The sequence below is a fragment of the Podarcis melisellensis genome (assembly GCF_964234715.1).
Source record: "Podarcis melisellensis genome assembly, chromosome: 9".
Classification (NCBI taxonomy): Eukaryota; Metazoa; Chordata; class Lepidosauria; order Squamata; family Lacertidae; genus Podarcis; species Podarcis melisellensis.
This window is the reverse complement of record NC_138541.1, coordinates 28,496,655-28,522,867: the sequence shown is the minus strand read 5'-3', so window position 1 is coordinate 28,522,867 and position 26,213 is coordinate 28,496,655. Positions and strand designations below refer to the sequence as shown.

The following is a 26,213-nucleotide window of genomic DNA, read 5'->3' as shown; positions in this document are numbered from 1 at the left end:
TCCGCCTGCGCCTGGGGATCCTTCTGCGGCTTATTTGGCAGAGTGGCGTCCTGGACCTCCAAGGCTCCAGAGTCTTGCCCTGTGCCGCTCCATAGCGCTCTATTTTGAAGACGCAGCGCTCTCCGATCTCCACGAGGTCAGCAGCCTCGCTGCGCCCGCTCGGAGCCGCGTTCCAAGCGCCCCTCTCCGCCCGAGGAAGCGTCAGCTGCGCCCCTCCGGCGACTCCCCAACAAGCGCCAGCCAATCCCTGACGAGCCCCGGCGCTCCGGGAAACTTTGAAGGACGGGGGGGGGGCGAGAAGACGCTCTTTCTGCTCACCGATTGGCTAGCGGCTCGGAGGAAGTCTCCAATAGGAGCCCTTCGCTGCTTTTCCCAAGCTCGACTTTTCGCTCCATCCTCGACTTCTTCTAGACGGGAAGGTTGCGGCGCGCGCGGCGGGTGGAGTGGACGAGCGCGTCTCGCTCTCGAAAGTTTCACACCCTCGATTAAGCGCCACCCTTTTGCTCTTCGTTTCGGCTGCCTTTCTCAGACGAAGGGCAGATCCTCGTGGAGACGTCTGGACAATGAATAAAAGGCGACTGGAGTCGCGGATCTTGCTGCAGCCCTTAGCTGTGGGCGCCGTCGAGCAAGGCTGAGAAGTGTCCCGTCCCCCCACGAATTTTAAATTTTAAAGAAAATTCCCTGGTTTGATCAGCCTCCCGCCAGGAGCGCCCGCTTGGTCCGGCCATGCTGCAGAGGATCGCTGTCTGACCCGCCCCGTCGCCGCGATGCGCTCCCTGAACATCACCCCGGAGCAGTTCGCGCAGCTGCTGCGCGACAACAACGTGACCCGCGAGCAGTTCATCGCGCTCTACGGGCTGCAGCCGCTGGTCTACATCCCGGAGCTGCCGCGGCGCGCCAAGCTGGCCTTCGTGCTCACCTGCGTGCTCATCTTCGCCCTGGCGCTCTTCGGCAACGGCCTGGTGCTCTACGTGGTCAGCCGCCGCAAAGCCATGCGCACCGTCACCAACATCTTCATCTGCTCGCTGGCCCTCAGCGACCTGCTCATCGCTTTCTTCTGCGTCCCCTTCACCATGCTGCAGAACATCTCCAGCAACTGGCTGGGGGGTGAGTGGCCGAGCCAGAGGGAAAGAGGCGGGTCTCCTACTTCCAGGGAGGAGGGAGACGGGGGTTTGACCTCCACTTCATTCCGACACACCACAACGATTCCCTTCGCCCCTCTAAAATTAAGGGTAATGTTGGGGTTCTTTAGTTTTAAAAGAACATGTTTGTAGTCCTCATGGAGGTACAGAAGCTTAATACTTTAGAAGTATTCAGTGAGTGCAGAGGAGAAAAAAAGCGGATTCATAGTGGTGCAGCGATAAAACTGCTAACACCTGTGCAAAGCTACAGTGGGGTAGCGTGGGGGGTGCAGGGGGGGCTGGCCGCACCGGGCGCAACATCTGGGGGTTAGGGTTAGGGGGCGCAAATCCATGGGTTAGGGGGCGCAAATTACTTGCCTTGCCCCGGGTGCTGACAACCCACGCTACGCCACTGCAAAGCTAAGGTGGGTCAGGTTTGGTTTCAGGGGACCATGTGTTGAGATTTCTGCATTGCAGAGGGTTGGACTAGAAGACCCTTGAAGTTCCTTCCAACTCTACAATTCTAGGAGAGATTGCTGTGAAAGCAGCCACAACCATACACCTGGGCCTTCAAAGTCAGGTTTGTAAGTGGAGGGATTATCTATCTTAATGTGGGGAAAAGTTTTGATTACCTTTCCTTCCAGCATCATTTATCCTCAGTCGCTTTAGGGCAGGGTTGCTTAACATGTGGGACTCAAGATACTCCCAGCTCCCATCATGCCTGCTCATTGTCAGCACTGGCTGGAGCTGATGGGAGTTGGAGTCCAACAACACCTGAAGAGCCACAGTTCAGTCTCCTCTGCTTTAGGCCAAAGTTTGCAGATCAAGGCAGTGTGGTATAGTGGTTGGGAGTGTTGGACTAGGACCTGGGAGACCAGTTTTCAAATCCCTGCTCAGCCATGAAACTCACTGGGTGACCTTGGGACAGTCACAGTCTCTCAAGCCTAACCTCCCTCATAGGGTTGTTGTGAGGATACGATGGGGCGGAAACATGGGGCCAACGCCTAGGGGCCAAGGTCCCTTTGGGGGCCCCCAATAAAATATTTGAGGGAGGCGCCCCCTCCCAGTAGATGGGCATTGCCATTCAAATAATGTGTGTGCACAGTCTTGTGCCTGATCATGAGGGGCAGGGTGCTTACCTGGGTCCCCCCAATATTTTATTCAAGTTGGCACCCCTGGATGGAAGAGAGCTGTGTGCTCCCCCTTGAGCTCCACTGGGGAAAGGTGGGGTAGAAGGGTGATAAATCGATCTTGTACCAATGTAGCAAAGTTGTCTGTTTAAAGACAATCAACAGCTACTAGCCACAATGTATATGTTCCACTTCCATTATTGGAGGCAGCGTGTATCTTGATACCAGTTGCAGGGAATCACAGGTGAGTAGCATTGTTGTGACCAAGTTTTGCTTTGGGGCTTTCCACAGGCCACTGTGAGAACAGGGTGCTGGACCAGACTGGCTCATCTTATGTTCTTGTGTCAACTTACAGCAGCCTCACCTGCATTCTGTTGCTGAATTGCTTCCATGGGTGCATCTTAGAAACCACCCATAAAGCTCTCTTGACTGGGGAATCCTAGAGTTGGAAGGGACCCTGATGATCATCTGGTCCGAGTCCCTGCATTGCAAAAATATGCAGCTGTCCCTTATGGGAATCAAACCTGCGACCTTGGAGTTATCAGCGACATGCTCTAACCAACTGAGCTAGTCCTAAGAGTTAATCATGCTGCTTGATTTTCTATAGCAGCATCCATAACTACATTATCTACAGTCCAGCACTTAATTCTTCTTCACAAGTTCCATTTAGAAGTGTGTGATAATGCAACTCTTAGCAGAGTGTGGTCATAGTTCAGACCCAGCTTCAGGAACAGACCATGACATTACTTGTAGTTGTACTACAATTAGGGACACTGATTAAAGAACAATATATAATGTACACAATATATGTGAATTATAACTGCGGGGAGCTGATGGACTCCTACAATTTGCATTGTGATTGAGCGTAGTGACTGAGTGTTCAAAGCACTTCAAATATTATCTTGTAAAGATAACAATAACCCTGCAGGTATTACTATAGTTCTGCAGATGGGAGACTGAGGAGGAGTTGCTAATGAATTCATGGCGGAGGTAGGATTTAAACCTCCTAATTGTAGCTGTCTTACCTGCTGTGCCACATCAGTCCTCTCTCCCCAAAAGGCATGTAGCTCCAGTTTTCTAAAAAAGAATAATAATTCTAGCATGGCATCATTGTTCAGGCCTTTTTCATACTGTGCACTAATAAAGACAATAATTATGTCTTTTGCATTTTATTATGAGATTGACAAATAGGAGAATGCACAGAGCCTCAGGTCTATCCCAGATGTTCACAGCTGCAGTCTTCAATGAGATTTAGGAATTTGGCATTATTGTGACAATTGCTGCAAGTACTAAATGTCACCAGCAGAGCATGGAACTATTCTTAAATGACATCAGTGTTGCAAAAACATAAGCAAACGCCGACAGTAAAGTTGCTAAGCATTGTGCTTGGCACTCGTATTGTTCATCCATGCATGTGTAGTCAATATCCATGAATTGGCTTGCACCTTAGACGCAGGGTTGTAAGGAGTTACAGAACTATATGGCAACAGTACTCTCCCAGCTTGTGACCCCCTGCAACCAGCATTCAGAGACTGAATGTTTGTGCAATGTAAGTGTTTAGCATGTTTAAGGAGACATAACAGAGCAGCTCATAACTGAGGCTGAAAAACTACATTAATAAGAATAGTGTAATCATTGCTTTTCAAAAAGTGTGACACTCAGTTGGATCCCCACCACATGTGTATTGTTATGAGTTTGGGGCTCAGTCCGGATGATACCTTGGATCCCTCCCAGTCCTTGGGATCCTGAATCTGTGCAGGTAGAATGTGTAAGGGGAACTTGCCAACCAGTTCCTTTATCAAGGTAATGGCTTTGGCTGGCTAGTTAAGTACCATGATTTTAACATATCCTAAAAAGTTACTGTGTGCCATAGAAATAAACAGATGGGCCTTTCCCTCACCCATCTGGAGCCAGAATTGTTGTGGGTATGAGCTAGAAGCTGGGAGACACAGAGACATGTCTTGCTTTGTGCTGAATCCAAAGCTGGACTTGGGGTTCCCCTGGAAACTGAGAGGGGAAGCAAGATCTTTTGGAGTATTAATGCTGTGAGACTCTCCAGCCTAATGCCCAGATTGCATATAAATAAAATTATATTGCCTAAAGACACCACACATTCATAAAGACACACATTCATTCCAAGGAAGCCAAATCTTTGGTAAAGCAAAGACACCCCTACACTCTCTCACTTCTTGGAGATTGGGGTGGTGTGTAATAGTAGAAAGTCAGCTTTGGCGTTTTGATGGTGCCAGCACCTTGCTGTCCTATCATTATATAGTTTGCATAGTTTCACATGCTACTGAGTTTCCATTCTGATACAATGATCAGTTTATCAGAGCAATGAGTACAAAGTATCTGAAAATCACAGTGAGGGGCAATGTATACAAATTCAGAAATACAATGTTTTTCAAATTAGGAAAACAGACTTCCATGCTACTAAGAAATGACTAGACCCTAGGTCAGAAGGTTGGAGGGACATAGCAAGCTGGTGGTTAGTCTATTACTGCTGCCGTCACTGCTGATTAGTTGGCAACATTACCCAGCTTGCATAGTGTAGGCAAACTGCCTTCACAAGACCTGAAGTAGCTTTGATTGACAGCAGTAAACAACATTAATGTTTCAAGAATTAGGAAATGATGCTTAGAATCAGTGAGAGTCATTGCCACCAGCAGAAAGACTAGCCGAGCTCATCTTGAATTTTTCTCAGTCCTTGAATTCTCAGTCCTTGAATTTTTCATGTGCTTTTAGGAGGAACAAGTGGGGGAGGGGCCAGGGGAGTGGACTAGCAACACAGCAGTGGGGGCTTGGAAGCAAAACCTTTTGCATTCCACTGCCCTTTATTGGCATTCTCTTTATCTTTCCCTCTTTGAATCAGGCGTGGATTTTCTTCTTCTTCTTCTTTCCCCCCAGCAAGGGCTGTTGGCCTATAGAAAAAGTAAGTGGGGGCCACAACTGATGGTGGGTAGAGTGGGAAACAAAAGTGGGCAGACTTCACAACAGTGCAGGATTGTATAGCACAATCTTTCTTATAGCCATCATATTTACAGGCCATATAAAATCAGCCTTACGGCTACAGGTTCCTCACACCAGCTTTACAGCTCCCCCTCCCTGTATAATAATATATTTTAGGCTTTAAGACAGCAATGGGGAATCTGTGTCCCATGCAACTAATTAAGCCCATTAGGCCTCCCCATTTGGCCCAGTCCGTTGAATGTCCCATCACTGGAAGCTGGTGGGGTGCATGGGTGGAGCCTATGAGGTCACATGAGTAGAGCCTAGGAGGTGGTTCCTTGTGAGGTCCCCTTGCAAATTGATAGTGGACACTTAAACCGCACAGTTGTGCAAATGCTTAGCACCCAAGTGTCTAACCTCAGTTCAGAAGGTGTCCCTGTTCACACACTTCCTTCTCTGCAATCATGTCTGTGGAACACCAGCTGGAGGAAAAGCATTTGAGGAAATCTAAACATCATGTCTCCTCTCACAGTTTCCCCCTTGAAAATCACCCTCTGCTTTTGCAACTTTGTGACTGTATGTCTGACACCTTGGATTCTGCCAAATGTATTGTTACCACCTCAAATCTTCAGTCTTACACCACTTTTCAAGCAAAGTCTGCTAGAGTCTGTATATTGTATGAAAAGCAAACAAGGCTCTTTACAGTGACAACTGGTGATCACAGTTCTGCAGAAAACAGCATGCCTAGAAGCAAATTTGGCATCATATGTTTAATGGAAGGCAAATGCTGGAGGTAAAGGAATATTAGTACTCCCACTGTTGTTCCAGTTACTAACAAAGACAGTGTGTGTAGAGAAAAACAAAAGCAATAGTAGTGCACATTATATATATATATATATTTGTTTAAAAAATTGTATACCACTCGTTTTGTAGCTGGAATGCATTTTGGCAGTCTAGCTGTTCATTATGTCAGGTTTAGATTTCCAGCCATTCCACAGACTTTTAGTTGCATGTGCCATCATTTTATTCAGCTTTTAACCTAAGACCTCTGCTGGCTCTGAATCTGTGAGAAACCAAGGCATCAGTTCAAGGTCAGTTGCAGCAAAGAATTTGGTAAAGTGTGTGCAATCGAGGCCCCATGTACACCCTTCCCTGTCACCCAACATGGTTCCAGGTTCTTTTTCTGCAAAACAACAGATTTTGCAGAGCAGCTCAAATATGGATTTTTTGGGAAAGAAAATTAAATATATTACAACATTTGCGGATTCCAGTTAGATAAAAATCAAAGAAAATGGAACTCACTGTTCCAAAAAGGAGTAGGAAATTGTGTGATGCAGTATTAAGTTTGGGTTATATTAAGTGTTTTTGAGTGTGTGGTGTTTTTTTAAGAATTCATTTACAATGCATTCCTATACATGCCACGTTGAATCCCAGCTTGGGAGAAAGGTGGGACAGAAATATATTAAATAATAATAATTGCATTTACTCGGAAGTAAGTGCCATTGAGCTCAATGGAGCTTACTCCCAGATAAGTGGGACTAGGCTTGAAAGCTTTGTTGTGAAAGTCAGAGACTGCTTTAAAAATAAAAGCCACCTCCTTCTCTAGCCAGCGCTCTCCCCAGATTACAATATAAGCATATCCAGTCTCCAGAATTAAATATTGTGTTCTGTTGCCCCATCTCTCACAAGCAATAGAATAAGCAAAGAAAAACACATCTCTCCCCTCTAAGCCAGCTCCCTTCGTTATACAAGCCAGTTCACAATTATCACTCTTTATGTCTCTTCCCCAGACAAGGAAAAAACAAACCCTGATGTAGATGAACAATTTCTCCCCCCCCCTTTACAACAGAAAAGCAATCTGTTGCATGAGGGACCCCAACCTCTTAAAACAAAAGAAAGACCTTCAGGAACCAAGAAAGAAATGATTTTTCTTTTTTGCCTCTTTGTCTGCACTGAGGAAAGTAACCTGGCTGGACTGGTACTAATGCCTTGCTTTCTCACAAGATAAATGTATTTTTTAAAAATAAAGAAAGCTGAAGCAAGAGCCTAGTGCACCCTCTCACAAAAAGGCGCATGCATCCTGCTGTTCGAGGAAATATGTGTACCAACAGAGAAGAACAAACAACCACATGATGGCTTGGGAGGGCAGTCACAAAGCTCTACGCACGTCACAGTCCATGTCTGGTGCCTCAAGGCCAGGCTCCTGAAAGAGAAAACATGAGATGGTTGCTTGTGTTTAACTTCTCCCTCTACTTGGGAGGCAGGGGTTGAAGTCTACTGCTAGTTTTTTAATGGCTGGCTAAGCAGAGAAGATGGATGGAAGCCTCTCAGTAATTGGAACTGTATTGATGTTATTGCGTGTGTCAGAAAAAAGACTGGACCATGGTTTCGGAGGTTTGAGGGTGTTTTCCCCTCCCCTGAAACTTCACAGGGCTACTTTGCCCTTGAGGGGCCTCCCCTGCATATGATGTCAGGCACAGGAAAGGCAAAACTGTAGGGCTAAATTGAAAAGGAAGAATCGAGAACACACTCTAAACATGTTAACCCTTCTTCCTTTCTAGCCACATTCATCTTTTTTATGTCCCACGGAGGACCTTATGGTCTTCAAACAAAAACATCTTGGAGATCCTGGGCCACAGGGAGGTTAGGCTGGCCTCAGAACAGAGCCAGGGCTTTTTCGGCTGTGGCCCCAATCTGGTGGAATGCTCTGTTACAAGAGACTAGGGCCCTGCGGGACTTGATATCTTTCCAGAGGGCCTGCAAGACAGAGCTGTTCCGCCAGGCCTTTGGCCAAGGCACAGTCTCACCCCCTCCTTTGGTAATCCTCATAGAACTCTAGCCCAATGGTTGCCATTAATTTGATTCTGAACTGATTTTAGAATGAATTGATTTTAGAATGTGTTTTAATTAATTGATTGTGATTTTATGTAAACTGTGCTACTTTTACTCTTGTTAGCCACTCTGAGCCCTGCTTTGGCTGGAGAGGGTGGGATATAAATAAATTATTATTATTATTATTATTATTATTATTATTATTATTCAGTTTGGCACCTTTTCTTGTCACTGGACTGTGACAGAAAAGGTGCCTGATTCAAAAGGTGCTAAATTACAGTTGAAAAAGAAGAGTATATCAAGGTGGGGGGTACGAAGCTTTTCTTCCTGTTTGGATATAAGCAGGTGATGTCCCTCACTTTAAGGGTCCTCTAGAGGGGATTTTACTGGGACATGGGTGGCGCTGTGGTCTAAACCACAGAGCCCAGGGCTTGCCAATCAGAAGGTTGGTGGTTCAAACCCCCACGATGGGGTGAGCTCCTGTTGTTCGATCCCAGCTTCTGCCAACCTAGCAGTTCGAAAGCACGTCAAAGTACAAGTAGATAAATAGGAACCGCTCCGGCGGGAAGGTAAACGGTGTTTCTGTGCGCTGCTCTGGTTTGCCAGAAGCAGTTTAGTCATGCTGTCCACATGACCTGAAAGCTGTACACCAGCTCCCTTGGCCAGTAAAGCGAGATGAGCACCACAACCCCAGAGTAGTCTGCAACTGGACTTAACAGCAGGGGTCGCTTTACCTTTACCTATAGGGGATTTTACAGAACTTGCCTTCACAGTGGCTTGGTTAAAGTGTAACACCAAACTATGGTTTGGTGCTTTGTGAAGAATCTTTCCCTCATTACTTCCCTTGCGCGCTCCAGTTTAATCTGTCACTTTGAACTAGGGGGCAAAGTGTAACTTGCCTAGTTCAGATGTAATGGCAAATGATGGTTTGTGCTAACCATCATTTGCCCCAAACCATGATTGCAAACCCAGTTCAAACTACTAAACTAGAACTGAGAAGAGAAATTGGGGCACACATAAGCACTGTGCTTGTTAATGTAATACCAAAACATGCTTTGGTGTTGTGTCTGAAAAAACCCCACGAGAGAGAACAAAGCCTATTTTTTAATCATCCTGTATGGAATACAGTACAGTACTGTCTCAATTGCTATACAGTAAAAAATGTTGGAGAGAAAAAAGCAGCTTTATTCTTAAAAATCAAAACCTGGTATCTTATTAGTCTCTTTGTGCTTGAAGACATCTTCTTTCAGTGATTCCACAGCTGATGCTTCTCAGAGGAACTAAATATTATTCTCAGCAACTGCAGCTCAAAGATTGCTTGTGCCTTTTACCCTCCAAAATAAGAGATAATCCCCCGAAGTGCTTTAAATACTGCAGCCATTTATAAAAGCTAATGCCTCTGGTGTGTTTATGCATATCTAAGATGATCTGAAGGCAATTTAGGCATTGTGAGAAGTGAATTGACTGTCAAAATCAAAGTTGTCTTTGAAATAAGCTGCTGCTTATCTCTGTTTACTATAGTGGGGGAAAGCTTAAATTGTATTTCTATGGTTGATTTCAAATGCCCGCTACGGTAATTGCTATGAGCAGTGTATATCACAATGTTTAGCTGGTGATCTAGCATGAGGTTGAACACCAGATATTGCCCAGCCCTACTTATAAGCCTGATGGCATGGCCTGTCTCTATTTTTCATGCCTTTGTTTGATGCAAGGCACTTTGGGAAACTATTATTGTCTGAAAATCAGGATAAAGGCATGGTAAATAAATCTGTGAAGAATTCATAGCATTTTCCTGTGAACAACAATAATAATCATTGGCATCTGTCTGTTTCTCAGGAAGAGTGCACCTGACGGTTTGGGTCAAACCATCAGAGAGTTACAGTGCCTGCTGTGGCTGTATGGGACCAATATGGGAGAGTCATGCTTTATTGCAAGTGGGGTAGATGAAGGTGTCCAGTTTTGCTGCTACAGGTGTACGATGGTCGCTGCTGCATATGCATGACCTGACTGTCTGTCTCCAGTCACTGTGATCATCTGCAAGGAGTTCCCATACAGTGGGGCAAATCTTGCCAGCCTTCATGCCATGTTTGAAGATGTCTTTGCAATGCAGTGTTTGTGTGCCAACAGGCCTAGTGCCTGAAGCCACTTCCCCACAGAGTATATCCGCTGAGCAGAAGTGTGTACATACTGGGAATATGGGCTTGGGAGAGCACGTCTTTATTTTAGACTCTGTCATGGCATTTGATACCCAAAATCTTCCTGACACAATGTATATGGAAGGTGTGGAGGTGTTGCTCCTGGCAATTGTAAGTTGCCAACAACTCACTTCCATAAAGCAGCGTGCTCAACACACAAGCCAGGAAGACCTTCATCTTGGTATTGGATGTTAGCATCACGTTCTCCCATACCCTTTTGGAGAGGTGAGCCATTGCCATTGCCATTGCTGCCTTGCCAATACATCTGTCCAGTTCAGCATCATTGGAAAGGTTGCTGGCTATGTTGGAGGCCAGGTAGAAAAAAATGTCTTCCACCTTAAGCATGTGGTCACCAGTTCCGATGCATGGAGTGCTGGCGACGTTGTGACTGAGGATAATGGTCTTCATCAGGTTGATGGTGAGGCTGAGCTCCATGCAGGCTTAGGGAAAATGGTTGATAATACTATGTCAGTTCCACAGATTGAAGCAGTTGAGTGGGCATATATGGGGTAAAGTGATCTCACAGGAAAACTGGATCCAAGTTGTGTGCTTGGCCTGGTAGCAGATTGTCAACCAGTGCAGATCTTTCACCGTAAGTGGGTCTCCCTCCTGTCATCAATGAAGCTGACTATGTCATTGTGTTGAAAGGTTTTGCATTAGATAATGTATTTTTAAATGGTTTATACATAATAATAAGTAAAATATAATCAGGTTTTGATCTGTGGGTTCCATCTTTTTAATGCAATTTTATTTACTTCTGATGGGGACTTGCTATATACCAGTTACCAATCTTGATTGAAATATCTTCGGGTGATTTGTCTGAGGCTCTTCCCTTCTGCCTAGCTTCATTATTTTATAACAGAGTGGCATTGTTACACGCTTAACGTTTATTGACTTAATGGGAGAGTTTAAAAATATGTCATCTACAGATGGATAATTGGCTCGGCTTGCTCTGAAGTCAGGTGATAAAACAAATGTTGCTCCAGTTACATTTAATGAGCTGTAAATGCCATCCATTACACATCAGATGGGATGGGGGACTGAGTGACTCAGCAAAGTTTAACAGCAAGGGCTTAATGAATTATACGTTTTTACTATCATTAAAGTTTTTCTTAGTTTACAAAAGTACATGCCTTGTCTCTTTTCTCAAGTTGTACAGTCTTTTCTACAGATCAGTTACATTTGTTATGAGACATTATTGTTGAGTATAGTATAAGGTCAGGAAGGAGGGGTAGTGGTGAAATTTATATTTTTTGCAGTGTACGTGGGGGGTTTCGCGTCAGCGGCAGGTTCTCGTTCTATTCGCTTGTTTTGTTTCTGGTTGGGGGACCAGGATATGGTTGGTTGTCTGTGGTTAGCTGCAGTGGGGTTTGTTTTCCTTTGGAGGTGGAGGACTTGTTGGGTCATGTAAGCCAGACTGATTTGTATGCTGTTGGTGGGTTCTTGTTGTTGTCTTGTTGGGCTGTGTATGTGATAAAGAGGAGCTATATTGGGGTGAGGCATTTTCTTCTATTTGTCCCCGTGTCAGTTTTGTTTTATTGGTTAGCTTTTCTAGTAAGACTGTTTCCCATATTATTTGATACCACTGGTTAATGTTCACCCCTGACAGGTCTCTCCAATGTCTGGCTATGAGGCTTCTGGCTGCTGAGAGTAGGTGGGTTATAAGCTCTGTATAATGTGAGTGGTCATTATGCTCTTGGAAGATGTTCAGTAGGGCCAGTTCTGGGGTGAGTTCAGGGGCGCCGACTTATAAAAAATATTGGGGGGCGGGGGCCCATACCGACTTATAAAAAATATTGGGGGGGCCCAAGACCTCCAAACCGCTGCTGCTGAGGGAACGAAAGGCTGCCCCACCTTAAGTGAACCTGTGAGGGCCCGCCCTTTGTGGCAGCCGATTGGCTGCCGCCGTGGGCGGTGAATATTAATGAGCTAGGGCCAGCCCCGCAAGATTGTTGATGGGTCGAGAGCCCGCAACCCCACCCCCTCTCTAGATCGGGAGTGGCTTTGTTTTAACTCATTACTGAATGTATTTTAAAAGGTAACTATCGTCAAACAAGGAAAATAAAAAATACCAACATAATTTTGTGATTTTACAAAGCATAATATAACTAATAATTTTCTTAAATTATTGGGGGGCGGAGCCCCCCCAAATGAATTTTTGAGGGGGCTCGGGCCCCCTCAGGCCCCATGGAGTCGGTGCCTATGGGTGAGTTCTAATACCTATTTAGTTCTTTTGCATATTTCTTGTAGGACTGCTGTCCAGAAGGGTTGGGTTTTGGGGCATTCCCACCACATGTGGAGGTATGTGCCTGTGGAGGTGCAGCCACTCCAACATTTTGGTGAGGTTCTTGGGCATATCAGTGCCAGTTTCCATGGTGTTAAGTACCACCTGTAGGTGAGTTTCAGAGTGAGTTCCCTTATCTTGGCTGAGATGGATTTAAAGGGAGGTTTAGACCACATTCTAAGTAGGTCTTTAGTTTTCGCCTAAAGTTGGGCCAAATGCATTTTCTTAAAATGCAAGTCCAGGGAGAAAGTGAAGGAAAGCTAAACCAGACAGCTCAGTGAAGCTCATAACAAGGAAGCAAAGTTTATCATTAAAGCTGTACTAGGTAAAATTAATGGTCTTCTTGGTTTTTATTTATTTGGAGTATTTCTACCCTGCCTATTGACCAAAGTTCTTGACCGATCATTAAAATTCATAAGATAGACAATAGTGCAGGGGCTAGACGTACCTGGAAATGCCAGGAATCAAACCTTTTATATGTGAGACATGTGCTCTACTGCTGAATTATGCCAGAGCTGGAGGTGTCACCTCATCTTGCCTGCCTTTATATACTTTAAAGTCCCATGCTCAGACTACATTTTAAGCCATTTTAGGTATTTCTTGGTAACTGAATTACCATTTTAAGCCTGTTTGAACAAAGCTACTGTATCTGTTATTCTTCAACAAGTATTCCGAGTGAGTAAATGTTATGTTTATCTTTTTTAATACTTTTTGTGTGATTATTGTTTTAACGGGGGGAAGGGGGAAATACCAGAAAAAATCCAGTCTGCCTTAAAGCATTCTGTCTAATGTAATAGTACTGCTCTGCCCATATCCTTCAATCATAAAATGTTCATAGTTATGCAATAGAACAGTCCTTTTAATCAAATACATTAAAGTACAGTGCTCTGAGCTAGGGATCTTTTTTTCCTTGTAGAAAATGATGGTGGGTTTTGAATTGTACAAACACAAGGGTGAAAACAGATATTTAGAGACAAAGAATCCAAAAGTGTTCTAAATATAAGCTTGTCATGCTAGCTTTTGTATTTCATGCTGAGAGGTTATTTTAATTCATAATGATTTCTGTTGAAAAACACTGCCGGTTTGAAAGCTGTACTTAAGTTTGGATGCTTGGCTGAAACTGCAGTACTTTGAGCCAGCATACAATTTTTGTCAAAACAACTTCTATGATAGAGAGACCACAATTCTGTTGCTAGGCAATTTGGGTATCAGAATGCCTTCTCTAATGAAAAAAGGCTAACTTTCTTATTAGATCCTCCGCTACAAAATTGTATGCAACCAAGTGGCCTTTCATGTCTTGTCAGGATTTTTTGTCTGCATCCTAGAAGCTCAATCATGCTGAATTAGAGAAAAACTGATAATCAAGCTGACTGCATCAGATTGATTACCTCAGAAAGGTGAAGAATGATGTCACTCCATTGACAGTATGAAGAATAAGAAAAGATAAAATTGTGGAATGTAGAGTTTGAACTTTTTTTTGGGGGGGAGGGGAAGTAAAGGCTAATTGTCTCCCTGAGGAAGAGCAGTTGCAGTCCTAAACATGCTTACTTGGGTGTGTAACCCATTGAACCTAATGGCATTCACGTCTGAGTAAGTAAGCATAGGATTACAACTATATATTTGGACCCTGACAGGAGCAAGGACTGCTTCATGCTAATAAAATCCTTCATCCTTCCTAGTGTTATAAAACTTGAGGCAAAACAATGAGTGTGCAATATATGATAATTTAGGGATGTGCAATTGAAATGTTCAAGCTGGCTGAAGCACAGAAGGCACTAGAGGAGAAGAATTCTGCAAAGTGGCTGGATTGAAGTGTGCAAAATGTTTTGATATTTATTTTATTGGATTTAGCATCACTTTCCACCATGTGCTGCTACTGTCATGCTGACAGGTTCAAACCCATAAAGATGTCTGAGGAAAGAGAAGGGCGGAGGAAATGAGTTAAAAGGAAGGATCTTCAGACTTTCTGCATAGCTACGGCACAAAGACAGTTGCATGCAGAAGATGAAGGAGCCCTACAAACTCTTTTAGTGACAATAAGAGCAAGTATGAACTAGCCAAATTTACTTATCTTCATTTCAATGAAATGCCGAGCCAAACTGTAGCATGTGCGCAACTTCTGCTTTGTGGCTACTGAAAGCTTGGAGGGATTTAACCAACTTGGGTGGCTTTCAGAGAGGATTAGACAAATTAATGGAGGATAAGGCTATTAATAGCTGCTAGCCACAATGTTCTCCCTCCACTGTGAGACACAGTTTGCCAGTTGATGGGAGAACATCTGGTTGGCTACTTTCAGAAATCCATTGGCATCTGGTTGGTCACTTTGACAGTAGAATGCTTTTTAGATCCATCACTGGGGTTCTTCTGTTTTGTTTGTTCTTATCTCACAATTTTTCCAAAGAGCTCACCCCAGTAGACATGGTTTTCACTTTCATTTAATCCTCATTGCAACCCTGGGAGATCAATTAGGCTGAAACGCAGTTCATTTGCATTATTTAGTTTAATGGGAAAAGGATGTAATCAATCCAAATGAAGAGGCATGATAAATGATAAAAGCTGAGAGAGGGTTTTTTTTAAATTAAAAAAAGTAGTTCTGAATTGTTACATCAGCACAGTAGAAAAAAGGAAACCAGTTATTTTTCCATAAAATTTACACACCACTTAGATTGAGGTCTTTTACAAAGTGGTTTGCAAAAGATAAAACAGAAAAATCAAGAGAAAAGAAATTTAAAAAATTACAATTTATGTAAATACCTGAAAAGAGGAGGAGGAAGAGGAACATTAGGATGTTAATTTTTGTCCTTCTTGTGAAACACTTGCTTTATATCATAATAAACCATATCCCCACTCCTCTCCTTTGTGTGTCCTTATCCTCAGCTGTGGTGTTTACTTATTTTATTCACCTTATATACTTTCCTTATGCAAAAATACTAGACTGGTTTACAGTTTAAAAATTTAAAATAAGCTGATGTAGTCCAGATGGAGAAGAAAGCCCTAAATACAGGCTCATAAGCCTCATTGCGCCATGCTGCTAATCCGCATAGTTGAGATAAAAACAATGCAAAAAGGAATCCTGCTCACCTTCTACGGTATTCTCCCAAGTGCAGTGCTCAGGGCACACTTAGAATCCCAATTAGCATTCCATTTTTGTGTGCAAAAGCACCCCTCCCCCTCTGCTTGATGTTAAAGGTCCGACCCAGAGGTCCACCCCTTCAATGGCTCTCTTTGACTCCCTTTGACTCCCTCAGCTCAATCCTGCAGGCAGTGGTCTGGAAGCAGACAGCTGAGCTGGACTCTGTCGCCTTTGGGAATTTGTTATTGCTCACTCTTGACGCAGAAGTCTACCCTGCACTTGCTTTCTTCTGCCCTGCTGGCAAAACGGTGAGGTTGCATAGCCAAGCAGCTGAAGATTCTTCTCACCATGCTGCACTTTGCCTCCCAGATCAGCAACTTGCAAGCAGTTTTCCCAGGAGCCTGCCCTCCCTTAGGATCTTGCCAGAAAACCCACACTTGGCCATTCCGAACATCACCACGGTCCTTTGTGTTAATGTTTCTGCTTGTTTGTGTGATTTCTGAATAGCGCACCAAACTTTTGTGTGGACCTGAAGTCCAGTTTCAGCATGTGATGAACCCCGTCTAGAGTTTTTTTCTTTCTAGTTTTGACAAAATGCTGTTGGCTCCCAGAAAAGGAATGAAAGCAAAGTCCTGTAAAAGAACATTGGTAGGTTTGCCAACTAGAGATACAGTGGAGCTGAGGTTTTCCCAGGCATGTATGGAAGAGATCCAGACGTTCTCTGGAGTTCACGCATCTCAATGCAAGGGAGATCTTTGGGTGTCACATTAGAGTAGAAATGGGAGAAAGGGAGCTGTGTGTTCCTTGCACCACATGCTTTTTTTTTTTTTTGCTGTTGTCTTGATCTATTGCGACATCCATCACCAAGGGAAGGCGATGGCCCTGTTGGGATACTGCCAGGGAGACAAAGGCCATCACTGCCTCCACGTCGTCTCCGGACATCCATTGATCTCCTGTAGATACAGTATCAGCAATTAGCGGCATGAGCTCCAGAAATAGATTGCCGCATTCCTGGGCTGATGCACACTCTATCAGCAGAATTCACACAGAGCAAAAGTTGCACTCAGGAGGGTATCATTTAGAATGTTTATTCAGCGTTGGTCAGAACAAAGAACAAACATGACTGCCTGCTAGCATGTTCTGGTGCAGAGAGAGAAAACGAAAGCAATAGCAAACATAAACATCCTGTGAACAGGAAATACGCAGACTCTGTGACTCACAAGCTTGCTCCCAAGATGGAAATTGGAGTTCTGGACCAGACTGGATTGGAAGCTTAAGGAAAGGCATTGTCAGGACCTTGGACAAGGGCCAAGGGGCCTGGTTACAGCCACAGTTTGCTTCCTGCAGTTGGAGCACAAAAAGGAAGTTGTCTCAGCAGCATTTTAGAGTGGCTGGCAGAGCATTATAATATGGGCTGTGCAGTCAAGATGAAAGCCACCCCCTGCATCGTATATCCAGTTAAATAGCTGGTGTCCCTTTTCTGCAGCTGCCGACTTCTTTTAGGCAGTGAGGCTACAAGGGGTAGGGCTTCTATAAGGGAAGTTCTTCAGGGGTTTCCTGGTCCTCCAAAAAGTCTAGTTTAACCTCTGAAGTCTGGCAGCAGTCATGCCTCCTCAGGGTCCAGGGGGCTTCATTTTCAATATATCCACCGGGGAAGAAACATGGAGTGGATCTGTTTCATTCTCCTTGGGGCTACTATTGTAAGAGGACTCCACATCTGAGGGTTCTTGGCTGTGGCTTTGTAAAATCTATTAAGTGTCTTTAGGATTTCAATGCAAACACAAAACTGTAGCCTTGAAGCTCTTGTGTGTGGAAAACTACCTTACCTTAGTACAATGTAACTAAATATTCTAAGCCTACTTTTCTGCTTTTATTTGTATTAAAGCTTTTTGAATTTCATGTTTTTCTAAATAAAGCTAAGAATGTGCTCTTTAAACACTAAACTGAGAGTTGTTTCTGGGAACTGTTTAGCACAACGAAGAGCATGTTCTACCAAGTAAAATGAATTCAACATGCTTCGACTGAAAGCTACAGCATTAAAGCTTTTAGCATTTCTTCTGGGTAATATATAAAGGTGGCAAGGCTTTATGTATTTAATTCATCTAAGCTAACTATATTTCATGGAATTTAGCAAGGCTTTCAAAAGAACTGAAGAGCCAGCATTCTGGAAGGCAAGTAAAGCTTTGGTAGATTTCATTTACGTGATGTTTTTAAATAATATTTCTATTTTTAACCATCAAGACTAAAGTAGAGATGGCTCTCAAAACAGGACTGAAAGTGCTTCTGAAGGACAGCTATACAGAAAGTTTTGTAGTTAACCATAAATAGCCCAACTATCATTCAATACAGACAGAGACCCTCTTCCTCTTCCTTCTGGGTCCTTCAACTACATTTGAGTTTAACCTCTTCCATTCCAAGTTGACTCCTGATTCCCTGTTCCTAATTCAACACATATGAATTCAGAGGCAGCCTGAATAAGGAACTGAATTTTGGGCACCACTCTGCTCTACACCTTGACTCATATCTTGCCCACTACCAACCAGCCTGTGCATTCTGAGGTTCTGCCCATAACATAGGCTGGGCTGGATGGGTGTTGGCACAATATAGGGCATTCTTGGTAGTGGCCCCCTGCCAATGGAACTGCCAAGTGACAGTCTGCCTGCCACAACCATAGCAATATTTAATACAGGATGAGAAACCAATGACTCTCCATATGATCCTGAACTCCAGACACCCATCATCCCAGCCAAGTCATCCATGGCCATTAGCCATACTTACTAAGGCTAATGGGGGGTAGAGTCCAACAAAATCTGCAGGGCCATGGGTTCCCCATAGCCAATTTAGGGAAAGGTTAAAGTAATTTTTCTTTGGCTAGGTGTTTGGCCCATGATGTAATTATTTTTTGGAGTGCGGTTCTACTGATACTATGATTGATAGCAAATCTATTTGAAGACCGTTGCAAGTTGCAGAGGCATATGACTAAAGGTGGAGCAAGGTTATCATCGTCGTCAGAGTTCAAAGTTTAGGAATTGGTTCCACTCACAATCCATGTTGCATTGCTAAAACATTACCTGCTTCAAGAACAAACAAGCAGGAAGTCAACAGGAAGACAATAAGGTTTATAAGCTCATAAGAAAAGGCCTGCTAGATAAAACCAGAGGTCCACATGGTCCAGCATTCTATTTCCACTTTGGCCAACCATATACCTATGTGATGCCTATCATGAGTGCAATAGCCTTCTCTAGCTCATATTCTCCTGAAATTGCTATTCAACAGCATATTATCTGTGATTCTAAATAATAGCATTTCAGTACAGTGGTACCTCGGGTTAAGTACTTAATTCATTCCAGAGGTCCGTTCTTAACCTGAAACTGTTCTTAACCTGAAGCACCACTTTAGCTAGTGGGGCCTCCTGCTGCCGCCATGCCGCCAGAGCACGATTTCTGTTCTCATCCTGAAGAAAAGTTCTTAACCTGAAGCATTATTTCTGGGTTGGCGGAGTCTGTAACTTGAAGTGTATGTAACCTGAGGTACCACTGTACTCTAATAGATCCTCTCAGGGCACTTTGGGTTGCAAAATATCCTTCTGGGCATAAGGCACTGAATGAAAATATGTATGTTGCCTCCATTGGAGTATTTTGTTCTGTGGTATAGTATAGATAATGAGACCCTGTTGATGACTTGCTTTGTTTGTTTCAATCCTTTATTAGGTGCTTTTGCTTGCAAGATGGTGCCTTTTGTTCAATCCACTGCAATAGTTACCGAGATTCTTACAATGACCTGCATTGCGGTAGAAAGGCATAACGGGATCGTCCACCCTCTTAAGATGAAATGGCAGTACACCAACCGAAGAGCATACACAATGCTTGGTAAGGTCCTGGGTGACTTTGGTATTGCACGACACAGCATGTTGCTGGTGATTTCTCACTTTTGATATGTCCGCTATAGAGCAGTGGTGAGGAACCTGGGGATCTCCAGATGTTGGACCTGACCTTGTCCATGTGGGTTGCAACTGATTTGAGTTGCAGTTCAACAATATCTGGAGGGCCCCAGATTACCCACCTCTGCTTTAGGGGGTTGCAGCTGCTATGAGAGAAGATTAGTTTTTTTAAAAGAATATAAAAGAAAAACCCACTTTGGATGCATACAGATTAAAACCCCTCCCTCACTCCAAACATGCATACAGAATCAAATGGAACTAGTCATTTAATATATTTGTATATGGTCTACCCTGCCTTTAAATAACTGTTCTTTTAAGGTAAGGTAAAGTTATAGGGACCCCTGACCATTAGGTCCAGTCGTGACCAACTCTGGGGTTGCGGCGCTCATCTCGCTTTATTGGCCGAGGGAGCCGGCATACAGCTTCCGGGTCATGTGGCCAGCATGACTAAGCCACTTCTGGCGAACCAGAGCAGCGCACAGAAATGCCATTTACCTTCCTGCCAGAGCGGTACCTATTTATCTACTTGCACTTTGACGTACTTTCGAACGGCTTGGTTGGCAGGAGTCTTTTAAGGTAGCCTAAAACAATTTTAGCATACAGTGGTACCTTGGGTTAAGTACTTAATTCGTTCCGGAGGTCCGTACTTAACCTGAAACTAATGGGGCCTCCTGTTACTGCTGCACCGCTGGAGCATGATTTCTGTTCTCATCCTGAAGCAGAGTTCTTAACCTGAAGCACTATTTCTGGGTTAGCAGTCTGTAACCTGAAGCGAATGTAACCTGAAGCGTTTGTAACCCAAGGTACCACTGTACAAGATACAAAAAGATCACAATCTTAAAAAATCAAGTTGATAAAAAACCCAAGAAGAAACTGGAGCAATAACAAGACAATGATAATGGTGAAATGCAAAAACAAATAGGTTCATTGCTTGACTGAAAGCCAAGAGAGAGGGAGCCAACTGGGCTTTCTTATGGAAGGGCCTTCCATAAAATGGCACTACTGTTGAGAAGGTCCTGCCGTGTGTCCTACCCAGGTAATGCTCTGAAGGAAAAGGAACAGGGAACAGGCTGTAATGGGTAGACAGACTAATGGGAGGAAATGCAACTTCACATGGACCCTGCTAAAGCTCTAGTAATATTTTATAAACAGGCCCAGTGCAAAAAAAAAAAAAAAACCTCTTTGGGCAAGCTACATTTTTGCAGCCTCTTCAGCTAATGTTCACTGTAAAAATGGCCTGGTCCCATTTGATTTCCAGTGTGAGATTGCTTTCTCTCCCCCTCCCTGCCTCTCTCTCTGCCGCTCTGTCTGTTGGTGGTGATAAACCCGTAGGAGGACAAAAATGTTTTGTTGATGCATTAAAATATCCGTTTTGTTTGTGCATGAGCTGTACTAAGACTTCTTCCTTCCTGAAACCCTCATGACCTGACTTTTATATGCGCAGAATTATTGAAAAAGCACTCACAGTGCATCCTTTGAAACAAGATAGTTGGCAGAATGCCTCGAGAGCCTCTGTTGCATCCGACACTCGAGATTTACCCTAGAAGCCCATATGCATGCTTTGTGGGCTGATACCTTTCAGAACAAAACTGAATGTGACTCTGTCTCAATACTCACTGACTGGGGTGGGAGATGAGTCCCAGATTCACTCAGGCGTTGGCATTGTTGGGTAACTGCTGATGCCCACACCTCTGCAGGAGCCCTATGCTGAACTCCACAGCTCCTGGCCCTGCTCTCATTTTTGCAAATGTGGCTTGTTCACCACCCTTCTATGAGCATGTGATTGGTGACAACCGTGAGAAGATGGAGAAATGCCCTCTCCTTTTCTTAGGTTCTCTCTCTGGGCAGTTGTGAGGATTGCTCCAGAAAAAGAAGGCAGCTGAAAGGGCAGTGGCGGCAAGTCTAATCAGAGAGGGCACCTACTGAGTGCATCTCGCCTAAGCCCCCTGGCAAACCTGGAGATGGCACTGAATTCACTTTCAAATTTCTCCCTTCCCAGTATTGGTCCATTTTGTGATTTGGACATGTAAAATTCCATATAAGGTAAAGGTGAAGGAGCCCTGGATGGTTAAGTCCAGTCAAAGGAAACTATGGGGTGCGGCACTCATCTTACTTTCAGGCCGAGGGAGCCAGCTTTTGTCCACAGACAGCTTTCCATGTCATGTGGCCAGCATGACTAAACCGCATGACATATTTATCTACTTGCACTGGTATGCTTTCGAACTGCTAGGTTGGTGGGAGTTGGGACAGAGCAACGGGAACTCACCCTGTTGTGCGGATTCGAACAGCTGACCTTCCGATTAGCAAGCCCAGTGCCACCTGCATCCCTTGAAAATATACTTTATTCTTAAAAACGAAAATAAAAGAACTTGCAGCTCATTGCTCTGAATTCAGCTCCAGGGCAAAATTCATCTCACAATTAGTCCTAATTCTAACTGCCTTCCTCATGCTTGCTGTAATATCTTGTCCAAATACTCCATATGGCCACATCACCAACTAATATAAAAATGCTAATTGCTTGCTCTAATTTCCTGTTTTTTCTCTTTAAAACCAGCAATTACATCATCATTATTGTTATTGTTATTATTGTTATTATTTTCAGGCATAGTCTGGCTGTTGGCAGCTATCGTTGGGTCACCCATGTGGCACGTACAGCGCCTGGAGGTATGGTTTGTTGCATTGTGCAATTATATCTTTATAGGTCAGTTTTGCATTGAGTTTCAGCATGAATAAGGCTAGTCTTCAGGAGATGAATATTATGTGCTGTAGAAAAATGTACAAAGACAAGTACAGGCTGCGAGGGCACAATAGCACTTTCCCCCCTGGCGCCATTGGGCCTGCCCTCACTTAAATGTAATGCACCCACCTCACAGAACACCATTTCCAATTCCTACAAACTACCTCAGATTATCTTGTGGGGGTCTTGCGTGAGGGAAAACTTAATAATTTGGAGTCTCAGGCAGGATTTGATCAAATAAACAAGAGAGATTTTATTTAACGAAGGAAGTTTATGGCACAAAGTGGGTAAAATATAGGATAATGTTATTTCACTTCAGTTCTTTCTCAGTTGTTGCACAGCTGTTGCCGCTTAATACTTTGGTTCTTAAACCTGTCAGTACTTCCTGTCAGTTACACACCTGTTAGACAGCCCTACTCCTGAGGTACTCCAAGTAACAGACCCAAGGGATCTCCACACCCCCTTAACTGGTTTGGGAGTCTTTTCTTTTTGTAGAATCATAGAATCATAGAATCATAGAGTTGGAAGAGACCACAAGGGCCATCGAGTCCAACCCCCTGCCAAGCAGGAAACACCATCAGAGCACTCCTGACATATGGTTGTCAAGCCTCTGCTTATAGACCTCCAAAGAAGGAGACTCCACCACACTCCTTGGCAGCAAATTCCACTGTCGAACAGCTCTTACTGTCAGGAAGTTCTTCCTAATGTTTAGGTGGAATCTTCTTTCTTGTAGTTTGGAACCATTGCTCCGTGTCCGCTTCTCTGGAGCAGCAGAAAATAACCTTTCTCCCTCCTCTATGTGACATCCTTTTATATATTTGAACATGGCTATCATATCACCCCTTAACCTCCTCTTCTCCAAGCTAAACATGCCCAGCTCCCTTAGCCGTTCCTCATAAGGCATCGTTTCCAGGCCTTTGACCATTTTGGTTGCCCTCCTCTGGACACGTTCCAGTTTGTCAGTGTCCTTCTTGAACTGTGGTGCCCAGAACTGGACACAGTACTCCAGGTGAGGTCTGAGCAGAGCAGAATACAGTGGCACTATTACTTCCCTTGATCTAGATGCTATACTCCTATTGATGCAGCCCAGAATTGCATTGGCTTTTTTAGCTGCCACGTCACACCTCTCCCTTCATGACTGGAATGAGTCCTACATAGACTGTATCCTCACAGCTTCTACTTCTCCTGGCTCCGCCTCCCAGTTAATTGCTGGCCTATTACTCTTACAGGACACCACACACTGTCCTTCACCCTAAGCTCAGAGAATTCTTTCTCTAGCTTGTGATATGTTCCTCAGAGTGGATGCTTCTACCCAGAACCAATTCTGTCTCCTCTCACTCCCTATCTTCCAACCTGACTCCTGACCTATCTCCCAACCTCTATCCCAACCTCCCAAAACTGTCTCTCCAAATCTTCTCCTTTTCAACCCCCTCTCCTGGAACCCCGACCAATCAGAGGTTGCCATTTGTTAACCGTTTGCTGGCAGGGGAAAAGAAAAAAACACTTGGGGACCCAACCTGCCCAGCGAAACAAACTTTTCTGTCACACAGGCATTTAAATAGTGACCTTAGAAATGAGTATGGACCCAAGCAAATAAGGCTTGTTTCTGTCGAAGAACAACTGGTTTTAGCAATTGTTAGCTCTCTTGGAAAGTACTGTTTGCATGGTAAACCAATGTGAGATCAGAGCTGTGCTGAGTTGCCCTGTCCAGATATCGCATGCACTGCCAACTTTGCTCCCTGGCATCTCTGTGTACATTGTGGACAGCCGTGTGTGTGTAGCATTGATCTTATGTGTGCATTATACTCCTAAATAGGGTGATAGTCTGTCCTAATTGTTAGAGCAGAAAATATATGCAGTGGTATCTTGGGTTACAAATGCTTCAGGTTACAAACCCTTCAGGTTACAGACTCCACTAACCTGGAAGTAGTACCTTAGGTTAAGAACTTTACTTCAGGATGAGAACAGAAATTGCATGGTGGCGGCGTGGCAGCAGCAGGAGGCTCCATTAGCTAAAGTGGTACCTCAGGTTAAGAACAATTTCAGGTTAAGTACGGATCTCCGGAACGAATTATGTTCTTAACCAGAGGTACCCCTGTATTTACAAAGCAGCTTGTGCGATGAACTTTAAAAATAATTTTTCACTGGCCTGCCATTGTGTCTGGGTCAGACACTTGGTTTAAGTCTTTCTGTAGTACCGTAGATTATAAATTCAGGGAGTGTTCATGCTGTTCCTTTTTAAAGTGTACCTTGTGTTTTGCCATGGCTTTCCTTGTTTCATGGACCTTGCTGTTTTATCCTACAGTAAACAGATGACAGATATTTATATATTTTATTTTTGTATTTTAAATATGGTTGTGTTTAAAATAGTTGTACAAACCATTTAGCTCAATTGGTTTGATCAGAAATGCATGTCTGCATGTGTGGATTGTACATTGCTCTGTGGTAGAACAGTTTTGTGTACAAAATGTCCCAGTTTTGGTCATTGCTCGGCAAATAAGGTTGGAAAAGACCTCTCTGCTTGATATCCTAAAGTGCTAGCCTAAATGACCCAGTGGCCACCCCTGAGTCAGGGCAAGTCAATCCGTATAGGTTTTGCACAGCTAGCACTTAAACCTCTGCTCATATTTGATGAAAAATATGCACCTTTTCCTTTCCTTGCCAATAGGCTAGGAATAAGTTCTCTTTTCTGTACTGAGTGTGACTTCAACTTAATTTGTTTCAGAATAAATATGACTTCCTTTACGATAAAGTGTACGTTTGCTGCCTGGAAGAATGGGCCAGTCCTGTCCACCAGAAGATATATGCTACTTTCATTTTGGCTATTCTCTTCCTGCTCCCAATGATCCTGATGCTCTTGCTCTACAGCAAGATTGGTTATGAGCTTTGGATTAAGAAAAGAGTTGGAGATGCTTCTGTTCTGCAAACTATTCATGGGAACGAGATGTCCAAAATAGCAAGGTTTGTATAGTCGGTCTTTAGCATTCAGTATTAAACTCCAAAATGTATGTAACTTTATTTTATTGGAGTCTATAAAGGAAATCCTTGACCCCCCAGCTTTCTTGAATTCTTTGAGAGTGTCAATGATCACCTGTAGACAGAGGTTATCTATCAGACAAGTTATAATTCAGGCCCAAATTACATGTTACAAACAAATGTTTGTTATGAAGGATCAGAAATGTTTGGCTCATCTCTCCCACTCTACCCCCCCTTTCTATTTTACACACACACCTGGATTATATCATTCTCAGATGGTGGGGGAGATATGTTACCTTTCTACCCCATTCAGAATGAAGATCCAGATGTTGAGATCAAAAGATAAACCTAGCAACTTTGCCACCAAAGTTCAGTCCTCAGCAGCAGTATTTGAATGTGTTTTAATGAGTTGTTAATTATTAGTCTTAGCATTATGCTTTTACTATTTGTGTTTATTTATATCATGATGTATTATTTATGATGATGAAGTCTGTATGTTTGTTCTTCAAAATCCCAAGCGCCTTTGGAGGAAAGGCGATTTTAAAATATTTTAAGCAAACAAACAACAAAGGCAGTTCCAGCCCTTCTCTGTTAACTTCTCCCCCCAACAGTTGCATGAATGTTACCCCGCAGCTGTGAAAAATTACCAACAAAACAAAGTCCTAACAACAGGTTTTAGGGTTTTTAGAAATTAATGGCAAAAAATAAATAAACCTCAGCACAGGTAATAATTTTATTATTTCTGCAGCACTTAGCCCTGCTTTTTACAAAGCATTTTTGACGTGGGAGCCACTTCAGTGCAGCACATTTCACTTGGGTAACATGGGAAGAGTCTATGCTGCAGTTTCTTCCTGTGCCAATGTTGATCCAGTTTCCACCAAGGGTGGAATCAGGTGTGGGGATTATTGCATTGTTTTCGTGGTTCTAAAGCTCACACTCCCTTTTATACTGCTGGGTTCTCCCACTCATATATACA

The 26,213-nt window shown here is 43.7% G+C and overlaps 2 protein-coding genes across 2 annotated transcripts in view; one reads left to right on the top strand and one right to left on the bottom strand.

The window, feature by feature from the left end:
- The first annotated feature begins 316 nt into the window (after positions 1 to 316).
- QRFPR (pyroglutamylated RFamide peptide receptor) overlaps positions 317 to 26,213 on the top strand; it is a 33,531-nt gene continuing 7,634 nt past the window's right edge. Inside the window, exons 1-4 of the mRNA XM_081925171.1 lie at positions 317 to 1,107; positions 19,295 to 19,453; positions 22,127 to 22,188; positions 24,987 to 25,222. Of these exons, the coding sequence (XP_081781297.1) occupies positions 768 to 1,107; positions 19,295 to 19,453; positions 22,127 to 22,188; positions 24,987 to 25,222 (797 nt within the window). The 5' untranslated portion in view covers positions 317 to 767. The remainder of the gene's footprint in view (positions 1,108 to 19,294; positions 19,454 to 22,126; positions 22,189 to 24,986; positions 25,223 to 26,213) is intronic.
- Positions 13,190 to 26,213, bottom strand: part of LOC309377774 (dynein light chain roadblock-type 2) — a 384,929-nt gene continuing 371,905 nt past the window's right edge. The window contains exon 5 of the mRNA XM_081925509.1: positions 13,190 to 13,201. The gene's annotated coding sequence lies outside the window, so the exon portion shown is untranslated. The remainder of the gene's footprint in view (positions 13,202 to 26,213) is intronic.